General features: G+C 36.9%; 1 protein-coding gene across 1 annotated transcript in view; it reads left to right on the plus strand.

Annotated features, from left to right (window-relative positions):
• The window catches only part of LOC134493463 (protein eyes shut homolog), a 529,249-nt gene that overhangs the window by 221,421 nt on the left and 288,933 nt on the right, over positions 1-18,895 (plus strand). The window contains 2 exon segments of the mRNA XM_063298062.1: positions 10,004-10,066; positions 12,766-12,786. Coding sequence (XP_063154132.1) covers positions 10,004-10,066; positions 12,766-12,786 — 84 coding nt within the window.

An 18,895-nucleotide genomic window follows, 5' to 3' on the forward strand; every position in this document is an offset into this window, starting at 1 on the left:
ATGAGCAACATACCTATGTAGAGTATATCCCTAGAAATGACTTATTTATATCCATGTAAAGGCCATCAGTATATATCTTCTCTATATATTTGTACCCAGACATATTATTAAAGTCTCTTCCTGCTAAGAAATATTCATCATGAGAGGGAATCCACAGTGGTGAGCAAAGATATGTGCAGAATGTAAAAGTGTCCCATCTATCATAGTCATGGAATTATAATACTGTTGATCCTTTTATTTATTAACCCTGAGAGCTGTTCCTGGACACTATTTCTGGGCCCATTTAAGCATAGTATTCTTTATTACACAGTTAGCTAATACAGCACCTTCCTTGCTCTAACACCCTCAGCAAATCTGTATGCTCCATAGAATTTAATTTTTTTATCAAATTTCTTGACTAACAGCATGGCAATCATTCCTAGTATGTGGCTGTATATCATTTAGTCATCTCTCTGTGAAAAGCAACCACCGCGGCAAAATTTAGAATTAAAGAACTCAAGGATTTAAGAGTACAGAGGGCCTCTATTTTGTCATTAAACAAATGACTTTTTGAACTAGATGGAAGCATTAAAACCAGTTCTTTGTACAATAGAAATTGTACAGCTATATATCAGTTCTCTGCCGAATGACATATACAATTAGCTTGTCAATTTGGGGTAGTAGTTAATTCACTGATGAAAGCTTTGCACTGCCTATGGGTCTGTAGGTATTTATTGCCTTTGTCTACCTCTAAAACTATTTGCATTTTCCAGACCAATTACTGTGTCCCAGGTACAATTCAGTGTATGCAGGCATTTTAAAAAATACTTTTAAAATCAGTGTTTCTATAGCTATGACTACACTGGGAGGAACATGCCTATGATAATATTGGTACTTCATCCTGAATATGGTGGGTTATTGTTAAGCCACTAATGGAAATGGCTTAACCACAGCAACAAGGCTTCACCTAAGAGAGAAACAAATAAAATGTACCACAACCTGATCTTGTCACCTACACTGTCTCTTTTTCAGTTGGACTGATAGACAGCTGTTTGACTTTGATTGCTTTATGCTAGTTTTGTTATACCTGAAATTATGTTTTCCCTCAACTTTCACTTACACAATTTATAATATGTAAGCATTCCAGGTGAATCAGTACAGTCAGGAAAAATGAAGGGTACAATTTAGCAGAGAATATTAGCACAGGCAACCATACCTAACCATGATGCCACAAGTTTTGCCCTTTTACCCTTGGGCTGTGACCACTATGACACATGCTCCCTGGATGCCAAAGAATATTAGCTGCCTTTATGAACAAATAGGGATGAGGATAAAGAAAGGCAAAGGTGGAGAAGCATTTTTTAAAGCTACTTTTGGCGTGATGACATTGGGCTTTCAAGGGAGGCATCAGTTCCTAAGCATGCCAGTGGGTGCAGTGGTGGTGGTGCTGCTGTTCAAAGGAAGCTTCAGGATAGCTTGGTAGAGAAATTGTTCAGGGAAGAGTGCTTAACTCCTGCTCTTACTACTGTTGAATTTCAAATTCCTTCAAGCTGTTTTTGTCTTCTGTGAGATACAGTAAAAATGTTTGTGTAACTCAGCAAGCTGTGGACATTTGTGGAGTAGGTAAGCGTAAGGCAAAGGAAGAACTGCACACGGAATTCCTACAGATTCTCTGCTGTAAGTCTTTAAGTCCGACTTTCTCCGCCACCCCCCCCCCACACCCTTTAAAGCTATTGGAGCCCTCAGTCTTGGGCAGGGTAGCAACCTACAGTATGAAGGATTGAGAACTGCAGTTCATCCTCTAGTCTCTTACCTGATCACACATAATGCCACCAGGAAGAACATGGCACTTTTTTTTTTTTGGCCTTTGGTGGAGGTTAAAGGTCATGATGAGAACAGGAAACTTCCTAGGGGCAAAGCCACTCCCATTCTAACTATTAAAGCAACTTTAAAACAGAGCCCCAAACCTGCTATCAAATTTGGCCATTTTGGAGATGACACATGGGAGGTTGGTGCTGCATTTAGAAAGAAGCAAAAAAATGCTTAGAAAGGAGCAGAACTGCATCTACAAGAGAAAAACAACGTTTCTGAATTTTTCAGAAACTTAACCCTGACAGTGCTACAGGAGGTCTTTGGCATCATCGGCTCTTACCTTTTCTAAAAAGGAACGAACACATTCTTACATAAGAACCAGGTCACCATTTTATTTATTTACAGATTATCTACAGAACTGGTTAGACTGGGAGGATTTATAAATATGATCAAAGAAGTAAATACTTACTTGGGAAAGGAGTAATAAGCAACATTGCTTCATATTTACCAGAGGAACTTAGCTGGCTAAGTATAATTTCCTGCTTTCATAGCTGTCCAAAACCTTTTGAATATTTGTCACTTGCATTCTAATTACCCAAGTATTTACATAATTCTTAGTATTTGGAATAAAACTGTGATCCTTACTCTCCACCATTTAATCTTTTCATCCTGCCTGCTGAAATATGGCATATGACCTCAGTGAAGTCTCTACATAAGATTTTTTGAAAGATATGAACCCTAGATGGGATCACACAAAACCATGGATTCTTTAACACTATCTCATTGAATAAGTTAGAGTGGCTGGGTTCCTGCCTAGGTCTAAGCCATACATTATGGTTTAAAGACCACAATGAGGTAGATTTACATACCCCATTAAACTAGAACTATTATGACTTAGTGCAGTGTATGAACCAGCTGCTGGGTCTAACAAAATTTGGATCACATTGATCTTCCAAACTGGCACTGGAGTCACAACACTTCTTTGACACAACTTGCCATTTAGTGTGTATGCTAATCATATTTGTAAGGACATGCCTCCTCTACAAGGATGATTTGTAATGTTATGTAACTATTCCATACTCTGATTATTACATAAAGGATTGTTATAATGTTTTGATCCCTCTCTTGGTTTTGCCTGCAGCTGTGAATAAAATGAACCAATTTAAATCTGTAAGAGCTTTTCTAGACAATTAATTCTTCTCTTCTCTGTACATACATGAACTTTAGATCCAGAAGAAAAATAAAGAAATTACAGACATCCCTGAGTCAAAAGGCATTCAAGGGTATTCATCATTTTCTGGCAATTTTGTAGCTCAGTGGTATGCTTTTCATTTTTTTTTTTTTCAGTCCTAGGCCAAATGGGAAAGTAAAGATGAACAGCTTCTTTATCAAAGTTCAAATAGCGGTCAGAACAGCTAATTGCAGTACTATTTTCCATATTCCCAAGGTACAGAAATGTTGCATGCCATACAAAAACTAATAAAAATGCACCATATACTTCCTCCAACTAGATCTGAAATAAAGGGCATCATTGATGAAAAATATTCTCGGAATCTCATTTCATTTCTAAGTTCCCTTCACTAATTTCTTATGAATGTTTATTTCTTTTCTTCAGACAGATATTTTTCAGTACATGCCTAGGATTTATGTTGTGCCTGCATGCTTGAACTATATTCACAAAAACGTCCCTTCTGTTCTGAAAAATTAGTAAAATATGTTCAGAATAATGCTTTCATTTCAGTGTTAGATTCATTAACTTTGAGCATTTCCATCATATAGAAAATGACATCAGCATTAATGTATAAGAAAAGATTACCTCCTTAGAACCTGCCAATGTGTGCTTGAATAGTTGCTATTATGTTATTCATTAGTGGGGCCTTTATACAAGTTGCATATACCCTACATGCCATGGAAAACAAAGTTGGTACAAATAACCTATTAAATCAGGCAGCTGGATGTTACAGAGCTCTGTATTTTTAAAACTCTTAAAAGTTGCTGGAAATAAATGAAAGCAATTTTAAGGAAGAATTTCTGATGTCCTGAAAGCATGATTATCAATTCAGCAACCATGCGTGAAAGAAAATAATGTGTTTACAGAGCAATCCTACTAGCAGGTTTGGGAAGGAAGAATGCAGGAAGGAAAAAATATCCAAGCCCCTGCTAGATTGATGCCAGGAGAGCAATGGAGACAAAGGAGAAGCACTGCTTTATCTCCCCTAAACCTGGCATTTTACTGACATCCTTCTCATTGTTTTCAGTGGGAAAAATAATCAAGAGGGGCATAGATTTGTGGTATATTAATGGGCCCATTCATGGCACATTTCCTTCCCAGACTGGGGTCAAAAAGGGGCTGGTGTCAGATTTTTCCATGTATCTCAGAAGGCAGATTCAGAAGCCAGATCTCCTCCAGTAAAGTTGGATTTCTCTCTCCACCCTCAGAGAGGAAGATCTGACAGACTCCTTGCCAATGGAGTTTCTAGAAATCCTTCTTAGGTCAACAGTATGCATTGTCCTATTGATTAATCCTTTCTCCCTTTAAAGGGTTCCACATGAACACAATTAAGTGCTCTGGAATTCCCATTCTTTGTAATATTAACCATAACTTGTTATGGTCCACACAGTGAAACGCCTTTGTGTAATCAATGAAACAGAGGTAAACATCTTTCCAGTATTCTTTACATTCAGCCAAGATCCATCTGACATCAGCAATGATATCTCTCATACCTCATCCTCTTCTAAATCCAACTTGGACTTGTGGTAGTTCTCTATCAATATAAGGCTGCAAACATTGTTGAATTATTTTCAGCAAAATTTTGCTAGCATGTGAAATCAACGAAATTGTTTGATCATGCGGAACCTGTACATGGATCAAGAGGCAGTCATTAGAACAGAAAACGGTGACACCAAGTCATTCAAAATTGGAAAAGGTGTACGGCCAGGGTCTATACTTTTACCCTACTTATTCAATATGTATGCTGAACAAATAATTCAAGAAGCAGGAATATATGAAGAGGAATGGGGTATCAGAATTGGTGGAAGACTCATTAACAACCTGCGATATGTAGATGATACAATTTTGCTTGCTGGAAATGAAGACTTGAAGTACTAGCTGATGAAGATCAAAGATTGTAGTCAGCAATACAGACTACACCTGGATGTGAAGAAGATGAAGATTCTCACAAATGGACCAAACCTCAAACAATGTCACAATAAATGGAGAAGAAATTGAAGTTGTCAACGATTTCATTCTACTGGGATCAACAATCAATGCCAAGGGAAGGAGTAATCAAGGAATCAAATGATGTATTGCGCTGGGAAAATCTACCATCAAAGACCTATCTAAAGTTTTCAGAAGTAAAGATGTCAGTTTAAAAACAAAGGTGTGTTTGACTCACGCCATGGTCTTCTCAATTGCCACATATGCCTGTGAAAGTTGGACATTAAAAAAGGAAGATAGAAGAAGAATTGTTGCATTCAAATTGTGGTGTTGGCGAAGATTATTGAAAATACCATGGACTGCCAGAAGAACAAACAAATCAGTTTTAGAAGAAATACAACCAAAATGTTCCCTAGAGGTGAAGATAACTAGGCTTAGATGCTCATACTTTGGGCACATTGTCAGGAAAGACCAATCACTTGAAAAGGACATCAGGTTTGGTAAAGTTGAGGGCCAGCAGAAAAGAGGAAGAACTTCAATGCGATGGATTGATACGATCACCACAACAATGGATGCAAACATTGGAACAATCAGGCATGTGGCGCAAGACCGAACAGCATTTCATTCTGTTATACAGTACATAGGGTCTCCATGAGTCGTAAATGACTCAACAGCAACTAACAACAACAACAACAACAACAACCTTTACAGGGTAACTAAGATGCCTGTTCTTGAAGTTAAATAACAAGGGTGGAGTATATATACAATTTATATATACAAAGTTAAAACATCAATATGAACACATGTGAAGGGAAAATAAGTAGCTTTTCCTTTCTTACTGCCCTGTTGCTTTCTAATATCTTTTAGAGCTACTTTTGCTACAAAAACTAAAATGCCACAATGGTTGTAACTGCATTATAAATGCAGGGGTCGCTGGTTTGAAACCCAGGAGAAACTTTTTTAAAACTACTATATTTAATTCCCTGAACTGCCTACTTTTTCCTGTGCTTTTGTTTTTAATAATTTGAACAGTGCATCATTTCATCATTTTTCCCCATTCCCTGAAGCAGAAGGGTTTTACTTTCAGCTCTCTTCTACCTCAGGAGACTAGGAAAATTATGAAACAATGAAACTTAGAATTAAAAAAAGAAAAGAAAAAGGATAGGGAAAATTAGGAAGCTCAGGGAAAGAAATATCATAACATAAAACAAAAAATTGGGGTAATATTTATTAAAATGTTTAAAAACATTCTCTGGTTGTAACTAAAAGTGTAACTCTACAGATTTATTCAGAAGATGATTTTATGGTATTCAAATGGAGTTGACCTGAACTGTGGGACCTCTGATTCATTACAAGGTAAACAAAAGAATTACGTAAGTTTCTTGGATTGTTCTATGGCCACTTTGTTGTTTTGCTTTCCTGTGATGAATTGTTGCAATCATGAGGAAGGTGACCAAGAACCAGCAAGGCTTCTGGCTTTTCATTCTGACTTATTAAGAAAGCAAGTGAGGAAATGAAGCTCCTCACTTGGCAGACTGACTGAAAAGTGAGAGGACTGATGATGAGGAAAAGTGGAAAGCGGAGTGAGAAGGAAGCATCTCTTTAAAAATGAGAAGTAAACAAATGTTTAAAAGACTGGTTGTACAAAGATAAGTCGGTGCCATCAGAGACTGAAATATGAGACATGTCAAAAAATCCTGCAAGTTCTGTCTCATCCTTCTCTATCTGTGTAAATAAATGGCTTTGATTTGTAGGAACTTGAGTCTCACATGCTAATTACATTAGAGCAGTTTTCCCCTGCTCCACCCCAAGGATGCTTATTCAGGCCCATCATAATCTTCCCCTGTCTGGTCTCATGTTAATTCCTGAGCAACTGCAGGAAAAACATCTTTGTCAAAATCTCTGGAGAATTTCTGCCTGTCAGTTGAGATAATGCTAAGGTAGGTGGACCAGTGGTCTTACTCAATATGAAGAGGCTTCTTGTGTTTCTGAATCCTCTTTAATGTAGTTCATGCTGCATGACTAGTTTCTTCTGTGTGCCACTGGCAAAAAGGAAATTGTTTGCATATGGATGGCACAAGTTTGAAAAGATATGGCCAAATTAGGCAACCTGGTGCCCTTCAGAGGTTTGAAGCTACAGTTCCCTGCAACAGAGAACAAGATTATAGGAATTCATCATGGCCTGTTGTGCTCCGCTATTTTTAAGGATACACAGTTGATATAACATTCTACCCTGGTTCCTCACACATCAAGGACCATATATCAAATGATGGAGTGCAAAGAACTTGAGCCATCCCTTGATGTCCACAAAACAAGTTTTAGCAATAAAAAGTGAACTGTTTCTGGCCCACTTCTACCTCAGTATGATTACTACTCCCGCTTCTTCTTCCTGTCGCTAGCACAAAGACTGACAACAATTTAATTAACTTGAAGTAGATGAACAAAAATAAACAGACAGGTGGACAAACAGGAATAGCTACCATTGAATCTCTGTATTTTATAGTCTGTGATTTGCATTCTGAGTAATGTTTTTGTACCATCTTGGGCCCCAGAGGAACATTGGATGCTTCTAAAAGTTAATAAATTTTATTGCTTGTTTAAACAGCACCCTTGCCATTATGAGACCTGCTCTTGTAAACTACTGAGGAAATCCATTAAAGAAAATCCATTCAAGTGCAGATTGTAAAGAATCTCTAATTTTCTCTTGAACCAAACACCACAGTTTTATTCCCTTTAGAGTCTTCATTCTTAAGTAGGTGATCACTAGACACTTTTTTTCCCATTTGCAACTATAAACTGAAACAGATGTTAAAATGTGATCCTATTTATAAAATAGCTTATCTTATTTATAAAATAAGCTCAGACTTGCTTGGTTGGTTATTTAGTTAAAATAAAGCCAGTAGAACAGAACTACCAAATCCTCCACCCTTAACAACAAAACTACAGGAAAACATTGCACCAATAAAATAAGCTTAAAAAAACTAAATATAGGCACCATGGGTTTGTTTCAAGTTCTCCAGACATTTGGAGAAAAACACTGAATAGACAATTTCTCTGAATTTCTCTGAGGGAAGGAGAAATACCCAGTTTCTCAAAAGCAAGAGTGTCATTTAGCAGGAGCTGTAGTGCCCCTACTTTAGAACTACAATGCTAAAAAAAAAATGTCATGAGAGGAATTGATCATGATACCTTGTCTTGGGATTTAACTGAGGTGAGAGATAGGCTTTCCAGATCTGGGCTGCAAAATTCTGGGTAACTGTTAGGTGGCAGTGAAAAGCAAGAATTTTCTCTTAGCTGCTATTTAGTGGTCATCCAGATTTTTGCAGTTCAGATCAAGCAGCCTTCCTCTGAGAACCTATCAGAATTGCAGACCACTGTAGAGTTAATTGTACAGTGAAGGATGGGATTATTTGTATAAATTCCATAGCTACTTGATACTGAATCAATGCAATGATTCCACAGTCTACCCAAGAGAATATATCAAAAGGGTTTTTTTCCCCCATTGAAAGCATTATTTCCAGCAATTTATCTTCATCAGAATGAATGAGAACTAGTAGAAAAAATGCAGATTATATTAAATAACCCCTTAAAAGTGGATAATAAGGGTCAGTTGCATCTCTAGAGATACTTTTCTGAAGTTTGAGGATTAAAGAAGGTTTCTCACTAACTAAAACTCTATTAGTGATGGGACTTTAAGAAGACCTTCAAAAGCTGCGTAAAGATCCCAGATAGGTTCACAGAGGAAAGCAGAATCCCAAAACTACCCTGTTAGCTTACCTTTCAGGATTTTACAGCTAAAAAGAATGCTCCTGTCTTCATTGATAAGGCCACTGAGGGACTTCAGAAGTGGCATATTGTCCTGCAGTGGTAGATTTAGAGACATAAGTCCCTTGCATGCCACTGAAGATTCCCTAGGGTCCCTGCAGAATGCTCCATTGGCAAAAGTGTTCTTCTGACAGAACCTGGGGAAACAAGATGTGAGGAGATGTTTTGAAGATTTGTCAGATGTGGTATCGGGATATTGCATCCTATACCCCTTCATTCTTGACGTATTCCAGGAACATGTAAACTGCCCAGAGTCCATCTTTTGGGGGAGATGGATGGTGATGAAATTTGATAAATAAAAATAAATAAATAAACCACTGCAGTGTCAGGGAGGAAAACAACAACAACAACAAAATGGCATCCTTTGACACATCTATTAATGGGTCTTCCCTCCATCCCCCTATATCAGTGTAAGATCTGAAAACTTCATCAGGCTACAATCCTGATTCACATTCTCCTAGCACAGACCTCATTAAATGTAATTAAAGTTAGAAGTAGGACGTCTGGGGGAGGTATGACAAACTGAAGATGACTTCATGAAAGTGGAGTTGATGACCGCAGCAAAGACCAAGGAACCAGTGAGTAGACCTGTTCCTTGGAAGCCTTCCTGATAAGGAGATTGCAGACATGTGAGGAGGCTGCAGAATAGTGGTTTTCCACAGGTGTGAGTGCCAGGAGACAATGGGATTAGCCATCTTGCTCACAACCACCGCAGACACTAAAGACACTAAGTTTGCAAACTTCACTTTCTATTCACTTTCATAAATTGCCTATTAACAATCTCAGAGCTATTAGAGACCTTTCAAATGACAAGTTTGAACAGTCTTCATTGGGTGAGCTTATATTCAACTCTGAACAAAATAAAAATTAATCATAACCTTAAAAACTTAAAGAATTTGAAATAAACAGCAAAAAGCTAAATAAGATTTTGATCTAAGAAAGTTATAAATGGATTAATGGTCTAGATAAATTTGGAATGCTGACTTTTACTAGAAGATTTTGGAATTAGTTATAAAGATTAGACATCTTCTCGTGGGAACCAGGTTTGTTTTGGTTATTGCAAGATATAACAAAGATAAGTAATTTTATGATTTTAGAAACTGGACACTAGAGGGGACTAAAGTTCCTAAGCAGAGTGGGGGGAAAGTAGAACCCTGCTTTTATTTACAGGGATTTACAAAATGATGCAAAATGCTATAACACTGAAAATATTAAAGGAGACTTTTGAAGAATGGAGCCAGAAATTAATAGCCACAATATTATCAATGTCAGTAATGATCTCCACCTCTATAAATAGACCATGTTCAAAATATATTATTTTTTTAATAAGAATTTTATTAAGTTTAAGCAAAGATAAAAAATACAAGAAAACTACAAAAACTACAAAAAGAGTAGACATGTTACAAAGCTGGCCCTTTATGGACTTTTTGCTGATGTCTGGACTGAAAAGTCGATGCTTTATGCATTTGTCTATACATAAGGGATGGAATATGGGATAACGATATGTTTGTTTGTAACCTTATAAGGGGTGGAGAGCCACTAAATTTCTTATACTTGTTGTGATGAAGGTTGGAAGATATATACAGTATATAAAAAAATCCCCTCTCACCCCTATGGGTGATATGTGTCTTCCTCAACCTCGGGTCCTCCACCAGAGGCCTGGGAGTTTGAGGGTTCTGCACAGCCTCTTAGCTGTTCCTAGCACTGCAGTCTTCTGGACAGAGAGCTCTGATGTTGTTCCTGGGATCTGCTGGAGCCACTCTCCCAGCTTGGGGGTCACAGCCTGGGGATGAATTGGTGGATGGATGGATGGATGGATGGATGGATGGACTTTTTTCTTTTTCTTGCACTTTTTATTCTTTCTTCCTCTTCTCTTTCTTTAACTTTAGTTTGCATTAGTTTTTACTAATATAATAAAAAAATGTTTGTGTGTGTGTGTGTACACACACACACACACACACACACACATACATACACAGTATATGAAAGTTACTTCTGAATAAAGAGGCCAACTATTATGACGTAAAACATTGATGGAAGCCAAGTTTCAAATGTTTAACTGATGAAGCTGGCACAGCAGTTTCTGACAACATTAGCCTTCCTTTTGCATTCTTTGTAAACCTAATGATATTTTCCTTGTTAACAAAGAAAGAAAGTCTCAGTTGCAATCAGTTCTTCTAATTTAATACAATAGTGAAAAGCTAGGAGTAATGATACGCTAGAAAAAGCCATGTAGCATGATTCATTATGAGAAGCCAGTCATGTTGTTGCAGCTTCCCATTCATCCCTTTCAGTTATGAGGACATATGAAAAGGCAGCATAGACTAAAGCCACAATCCTAACCAAGGGATAAATCCCACTAAAGTCCATGGAGCTTTCTTCTGAATAATAATAATGCATTTTCTTTGGATGCTGGAGTAGCAAATATAGCTCACAAAAACTCCTTAACTGGAATTGTCCAGATAAGACCTCTTTGCTTTTGCATCTCCTTCTGCAATACCAAAACTGCATATTAATGTTTTGCAAATAGTTTTTGTTTCCTTCTTCTAAAACATGTGCAATATTTATGTGCAAATCATGGGGCAGTGGCGCATATCTAATATCTTTATTGTAGTTTCTTTGGTCTAGTTGGCTGGATTGGTCCAAAGATGAAGTTCAAAGGAGCAAATTGTAAACATGACTTCTGTGACACTAATTCTGTGTTGACCATTTATGAAACTTTCTAACAAAAGCTGTTCTGCATATATACAAATGGGGATGCTTTTTCTGGTGACTTTTTTGCATTTTGAATATTATATGCTGATACTAGTGCATACTATGTTGTTCTTTCTTCTGAATTTTTTATGAGTTATATCTAGTTTAAATTTAAGTGGTGATTTCAATATTGCTAAGAAAAAAGTAGAAGGTAGCATACTCTGAAATTTTATCTAGGAAGGACAACTCACCATCTTCATCATCATCATCAATTGTCATCATTTTCAGAGTTTTTTATACAATATTGTGAAGTTAAACATAGCATTACATCAAAAAGTACATGCAAGAAATACATCCCTGCATGTTTCACTATTGTGAAGCTCTTCAACACAGGTTTTATTCCTTCAAGCATTTCCTTAACTACTCATGTGACCATGTAAACATGTAACTTATTCATGCAAGTCTGCATCACACTGTTATAGCAACGTGTCTGGATGGATGGTGTGGTGTATAGATGCTGACAGCACCATGTATATCTATTCACTTGACAACCATCTCCTTGTCTGAGATTGTTTGAAGTACTCTGCTTCCAACATTTAAAAGCCTGAGTAGTAATTCCCCTCCTTTTTATTACTGCAAATTACTGGTGAGTAAATAGTCTCCTTAGTAACTCTTGAGGAAAATCCATTTCCTCATTCAGGCAACTTATGGTTGATTCTGGTATGAGGAAAGATTTTATCAGCCATTCTGTGATCAGAAATGTCTGCTCTTTGTTCTTCTCCTTACTTCAGGCCTGTGAATGCACAAAGAGATACTTCTCATTTCACTTGCAGGGATGAAATCACCTTCTGTAGTTCTTCCTTCCAAGTTCACTGTCTGAGCTGCTTATAAGAAGCTGCTCAACTTGCTGGCTCTCCAGCCAGCTTCTTGGGTTGTTTCTTTGCATTTGAGCACTGTTCTCTGATCCCAATCTGTTTGGATACATTTCTTCAAATAATTTTCAGATGCCTTTTTATAAAAAGGACCATTGTTGCTCTAGTTACTGTTCAATAAGGAGCAATTTACTTATGTTCTAAAATGGAGGGGAGCAACCTTTGGTAACTGAAGGCTGCCCTTAACACGGCCAAGGGCCAGAGTGTACAGGGCCATGTCACTGACATCAGCAGGAACAGGGTTTTTTTCTAGCTTTGGGGAGAAATTTGGAAGCCTTTCTTTGTTTGTTTGTTTGCTTGCTTTTAAGTAAAACCTACTTTAAAAATTACATTTTCCCCCCCTACTTCAAAATGATGGGAAATCATGCTACCAGTTTTCAGTAACTGGTCAGAAGAGCCTCCAGGAACTACAAAGTTGATCTTTGATGGCTTCAGGTAGCCTTGCTTCCTCAGGCCCAGCCATTCTTGTCTTAAGCTATATACACTTCTCATAGAATAGGTCTTCCAGCATGCAGCTATGTTGTCCTTTTTAAATAGCAGGCATTTCACTGACTGACTGACTGACTGACTGACTGACTTGATTTGATTTGATTTGACTGATTACATACCACCAAGCAAGTGTTGACTCTTAGTGACCACATAGATTATCTCCATGACAATCTGTCCCTAACCTGGTCCTTCAGATAATAGCAGACATACAATACTTTTCTTTACTATTGTATGCCTACTATTCACAACTCTAGCTCTTTGACCTCAAGCCTTGATTCAAAGTATAAGATTCCAAAACATTGGTGGAGATGACCTCATGAAGCTCTCTAGGTATGGCATTCCAGAGCTTCCAAAATGGTGGATAGTGGAAATAGTTAGACAATAACGAAAAACTTGAATCAAGTTGTGAGATCAAAGTGCCAGCCTGCAAGCCTTATCTGGGCCACCAGGGCAGCTTTGTCTACTTTTTTTTTCCCCCCATTCAATTGTGCCATTCAATCTTGGTGACTGCCTGGACTAGTCCCTGCAGTTTTCTTGGCAAGATTTCAGAAGTGGTTTGCCATTGCCTCCTTCCTAGGGCTGAGAGAGAGAGACTGGCCCAAGGTCACCCAGCTGGCTTTCATGCCTAAGGTGGGACTAGAACTCATAGTCTCATGGTTTCTAGCCCATTGCCTTAACCACTAGACTAAACTGACTCTCTTTGTCTACTGTAGTTTATGAAATAAAGCTTTGTCCCCTTCCCCATTACAGATGAGGTAATGCACAAAATCAAAGCTGAGCAGCAACTGCCAGATTTGCCCAGGTTTTTCATTTCTTCTTCAAATGATCTCCTGATCATTTTTGTTTTTCACACTTAAAGTGGAGATGGCCAGTGGATACAGCCATTGCTCATTTATTTCCACTGTCAGGTGGAAATCAGCCTCTCCCATCTAATATCCTTCAGAGGTATTGGAACTGCTGCTCCTACCATTCCTAGTCAGCACTGAAAAGTTTGATATAAATAAACCCTCGGAAATGACAGAAACAAAATTGAGTTGTCTAGCACTGAGGTTGACCTGGGAGAAAAGGGGAAATAAGAAAGAAGTCTTTAAAATCAAGATCAGGGAAATCCCTCTGAGTTTCACATTTGTGATATTAAATGCAAACTAAAATATTATATGAGAAGGTTTTTTTTTTGTCTCCTGATTCATTTATTTTTTACTGAAAAACACTCCAAACCTGGACTGAAACAGCCTTTTCCCCATCTCTGTCTCCCATATCAGTGTGTCGTCCTCTACTTTTTGAAATGGTGGAAGGAGAAATGTGAAAAATTGGAAAACAGTGTGAGGGACCCTCTTCTCCCAATGTGTTGCTCTCATCTCATTCCTTTTCTAGCACTTTGAGATTTTAAATAAAAATACTATCCTGGGATCAGTCACGGATAACTTGCATAATATACAGCTCGGTGATCTTGGTGAATTAGGTAGGTTGTATGCAAATGGTCCTTCCTCATATTTGGTGTCATCTTTTAGCATGGATTCCTTTAGGTTTGCTCAGCCTGACGGTATGTAAATCTCCTACCCTTCCTAATTTTATAGCTGCTTTCAGTGGTTGCTAGGCAGCTGGAATTGTCAGGTTCAAATGCAGATTAGATATGAATGACCATGAGGTTCCCATTCCATCAAAACTGATACTTAAGATAGAAATGGAACAAAATGTTTGTTCATTTCTAATGGAGAACTCATGACTGCAGCTATAAGAATCCATATTTTATATTAACGGGAATTTTTGACAAAAACACTACTAATCTTACATCTACTGTGGTATGAGTCATTTTCAGAAGGAGAAAGAATGCTGTAGAAAAGATGGATTTGCATGGAATGTTCTTTAGCATCATCTGTTTTGATATATGTATATCTTCATCAATAAGATGGTTATATGTATACCTTCTATAACAAGGTGTGTCTATCAAATATGCACATTCCTAGCCTTCTGCTGTTCCCTCTCAAGAAGTAAATGGCAGGAAATGGCACAAAAATTGTTCATGCTGGATAAATCCATGACAACTGTTTAGCAGTAACTTCACTAAGTAGAAATATTACATTGCCTAACTAGAGATAGAGTCCAGGATACAGTCCACAAATAGAGCTTGAACTGAGTCATATTCAAATCTATTCTTGCAGGCTGTGCCCTCCAAAAAAGGACAAGCACATGTACAGCAGTGAGGCTCAGGCAGGCACTGAGAATAGCAGAGAGTATAATGAATCAATCAGTGTTCCTTCCAGATGACCAATCGAAGAGTGCACTGGTCAATAGAGCATTCAGTTGATGCCTCACCTTCTGACTTATACACCTTGTGTCTGAATTTAAATCTTCCCAATCCCATCTATAGAACATACATAGAAAATAAGTTTCTAGAGCCCCTCAACACACACATACACATTGTGAGTACATATTGTGCTCACTTGCCCAGCCATTTGAGGGGAAAAAATCAGTTTAGTTGTTATGTGAGAAACCTACTTGGCTATAGAAGGAAGCCTACATTTTGATCTGTTTAAGTCATTGCAAACCATGAAGCCAAAAGGGTAACCAACCTTTTTCCAACCAGATGTTTTTAACAATAACTTTAAACAGGGTTGTTATTTGCTCACACTATAGGTCTTCTGCATAAATAGAAAGCTGGTGTGGTCACAGTTCTCAGTTGTGCGGTGACCAGAAACAGAAGTCAGGTTTATTGCATCAGGCCTTATAAGCCTCCTGCTTATAACTGATAGTGAATGAAGTGAATACTTCATTGTTTGTCTAAGGAATGGAGCCCTGCAGAATTCCAGAGGAAGAAATGGCAGAGTGAAAAAATGTGGATTTCTGGACAAAAAAATGGTGAGCTGGCAATTAAAGCAGTTCTTCGAACCTCTCTGGACAAGGTCTCCAGCACGTTTTGTGCACTGGGAGATGAGGAAATAGCCATCATACTCAAACAGTGGTCAGCGCCTTTAAAAGGACACTAAATTCACATACTTCCTTTTCTAATCACATTTGGAAATGGCTTATTAACTACTTTTCAGCTATTAGAAACCTTTGGATTGACAAGTCTGAAAACATTGGGTGAGTCTACCTTCAATCCTTAATGAAAGAAGAAATTAGCTACAAGCTTAAGAACTTTTAAAAAATTGAAATAAACAGCAAAAGGTTTGAATTTAGAAAGTTACAAATTGACTAACAGTCCAGATAAATTTGAAATAAAATTTTGGGATTAATTATAAAGAAACCTTCCCATGGGAAAATGCTTCTGTTTTGATTTAAAAATAAATAAATAAAAAATAAAAAATTGGGCACTAGAAAGGAAAAGAACACATAAACTTGACTAACTGTTAGAGAATGGTGCAAAATATTGTAACACTGGAAATATTGAAGGATGTTTTTGAAAAATGGAGGCAGAAATTAATATTAACAATGTCAACAGCGATATCTGCCTCTAAGGATAGAATGTGTCTAAATAATGTTATGAAAGAGGAATAAGTTTTATCTGACAAGAAAGAAACTGAGTTGAAAGTGGATTTACAAATGACAGGCTATAAGAATGACATGGAAAAAGATGTTAAACTGGACATACGAAAGAAACTGGCTGATGTTTTAATAATTAAAAGGGACATGCAAATAACAAACCAAGAGACCTGGATAATTTTTCTATATTGGACTTACAGAAGAGACTTGTTAAAGCTTTGAAGAATCTCATGAGAAGGGACAAAGAAGAAATGAAAAGAAATCAGTTTGTGGGACATTATTTGAATGGACTAAAGATTAATATTGTTAGAAGTAAAAGGCTGGAATATAAGATTGGTTTATTTGATCAAGGTTAAAATAGATATATTGTTATTTCTGGTAATCCTTAAGGGACTTTTGCTGACACCAGAAATGAAATGGCAATGCTTTATGGATTTGTTTATAGATGAGAGATGGGATATGGGAAGAAGAGGTGACTTGTATTTAAGAGGAGGTGAAAAGTTACTAAAACTATTTATACTTGTTGTGATGAAGGTTGGGAGTCACTTCTTTATATACTGCTTTTTTTATCTTTATTATAGTCTTATTTTTCTTTCTTTTCTTTTTTTCTTTCTATTCTATATGTCTTTCCTATTTTTTTCTCCTTTGTGCCATTTATTCTTTCTATTTTTAATATCTTTCTTTTAGTTTGTATTAGTTTTTACTACTGTAATTATAATCATTAATAAAATTACTTGAAAAATTAAAAAAAGGAATGGAGCCCTGCTTACATCTTCTAAAACTGTAATTATGTGAAAAAGAATGTTGGGAAGTAGGATAATATGTTGAGATCACAGGCTAGATGTCCAGTGAATGTTGTTCTTGAACTGAGGTGAAAAGTATAACAAGATAAATTTCATACCACATGTACTGCAACTTACTTACTTATCTTATATATCAGCTGTCTGCAGTGGATTTGGTGAAAACCCAATGAAACTTTTAATAATTAAAACATTTCAAAATAACTGACTACAGGGTTGAAACAAAGCATATTTCCAGTAAAGAAAAATCAGAAAGATTTTTTTTTCATCCTCTCCTCCTCACTTAAAAGATACCACCCAACCAATGAGATGCTTCTTCAGGACAACTCTAAGCTTTTTATCAGAAAGCTTGTGCAGGAATCACAGAAATGGAAAAGAAAATGCTTTATTTGGCATGTTTTTAAGGGTGCACAAATTAACCTTGATCCAATTTGGACATGCAAAACAAGTGTTCAGTCAGGGTCAATGCAATTTAGATTTCCAAATCAATTTGATAAAATAATTTCTGTAAATGCACAGAAGCATTCAACATAAATCAAAGGCATCTGTTTGGCAATTTGATTCAATTTTATGATCTTGATTGGAATGTCAATTCAGTTTAAAGATAAAATCAAATCATCTTTGAATCAAATCTCTCAGTCAAAACTTCTCCCAGCCTGAATTTTAATAAAGGCGAAGAAAAGTGATAGACCCCAATTTTAAAGCATCATAGCAATTGCCTCTAAAATAACGATAATTACATAATTTACTGGAAATAACAAAAGTAATTATTGGTCTTTATTGTACTATATAGTTAATTTACTGTTAAGAATCAGCTCCTGCTACTTTGTTCATTCTCACTTTCTGCCCATCTCCTTTTGAAAAAAAAATTACTATTTCTATTAATGTTGTTAATTAATGGGGCAGAAATAAATGCCATCCCATGCATAGATATCACTGTACAAGGCCAGAAGACCAGAATGGGAAAGGGATCTTGGCAGCCTCATCATATGAATACTTAGTTGGAAGTAAATCCCAGTGGACTTACTGAAATGTAGTAACAGTATGAGAGAAAGAGAGAGAGAGAGAGAGAGAGAGAGAGGGGGAGAGAGAGAGAGATTGCACCCTTATGAAGGCTGACGGAAGCTAATTACAATTTTCGGCAAGGCTGATTTGGTCCAAATTCTTTATTAATGGGTACAGTTCTGGAGTTTCAGCCTAGATTGGCTATAAGGAGGATTCCTAACACATACCAAAGAAAGACAGTTCCACATACTGCACAGTGGAGACTGGAGTCCTTAGCAAGCAACTAAAACGTTTAACCTCAAAAACCCTTATAAGGGATTGTGATACATGGCAGGGGTGTCTAAGTTAGGATTGATTGATCATAACCAGAGTTATATTAGACTCCTTATCGAATAGAATTAAGGAACACCTATTTATGTCAGTTATAACTTGTTGAACTTGTAAAGACCACTGTTACAGAATCAGATTGCTTGTTATAGAATACTTGCCTTAGTTGAAGCAATCATCAAACTTATTGTCCAACCCAGTCTCTAAACAAAACAAGTTTTTATCTTCTTCTACTAGTTACTATGTCTCCTATAAAAAAGCAGCATCAGCTTTTAAATATTTGAGATAGGTTAAAACTACAAGTTGTTTCCTAGAGTCTCTCAATCCTTTTATATTAAGGTTAACTAAATTCAGTTATACTCCAGGAAATAAAGCCAGACTGCTCACTTGAG

Source organism: Candoia aspera, chromosome 1, assembly GCF_035149785.1.
Source record: "Candoia aspera isolate rCanAsp1 chromosome 1, rCanAsp1.hap2, whole genome shotgun sequence".
NCBI classification, from domain to species: Eukaryota; Metazoa; Chordata; class Lepidosauria; order Squamata; family Boidae; genus Candoia; species Candoia aspera.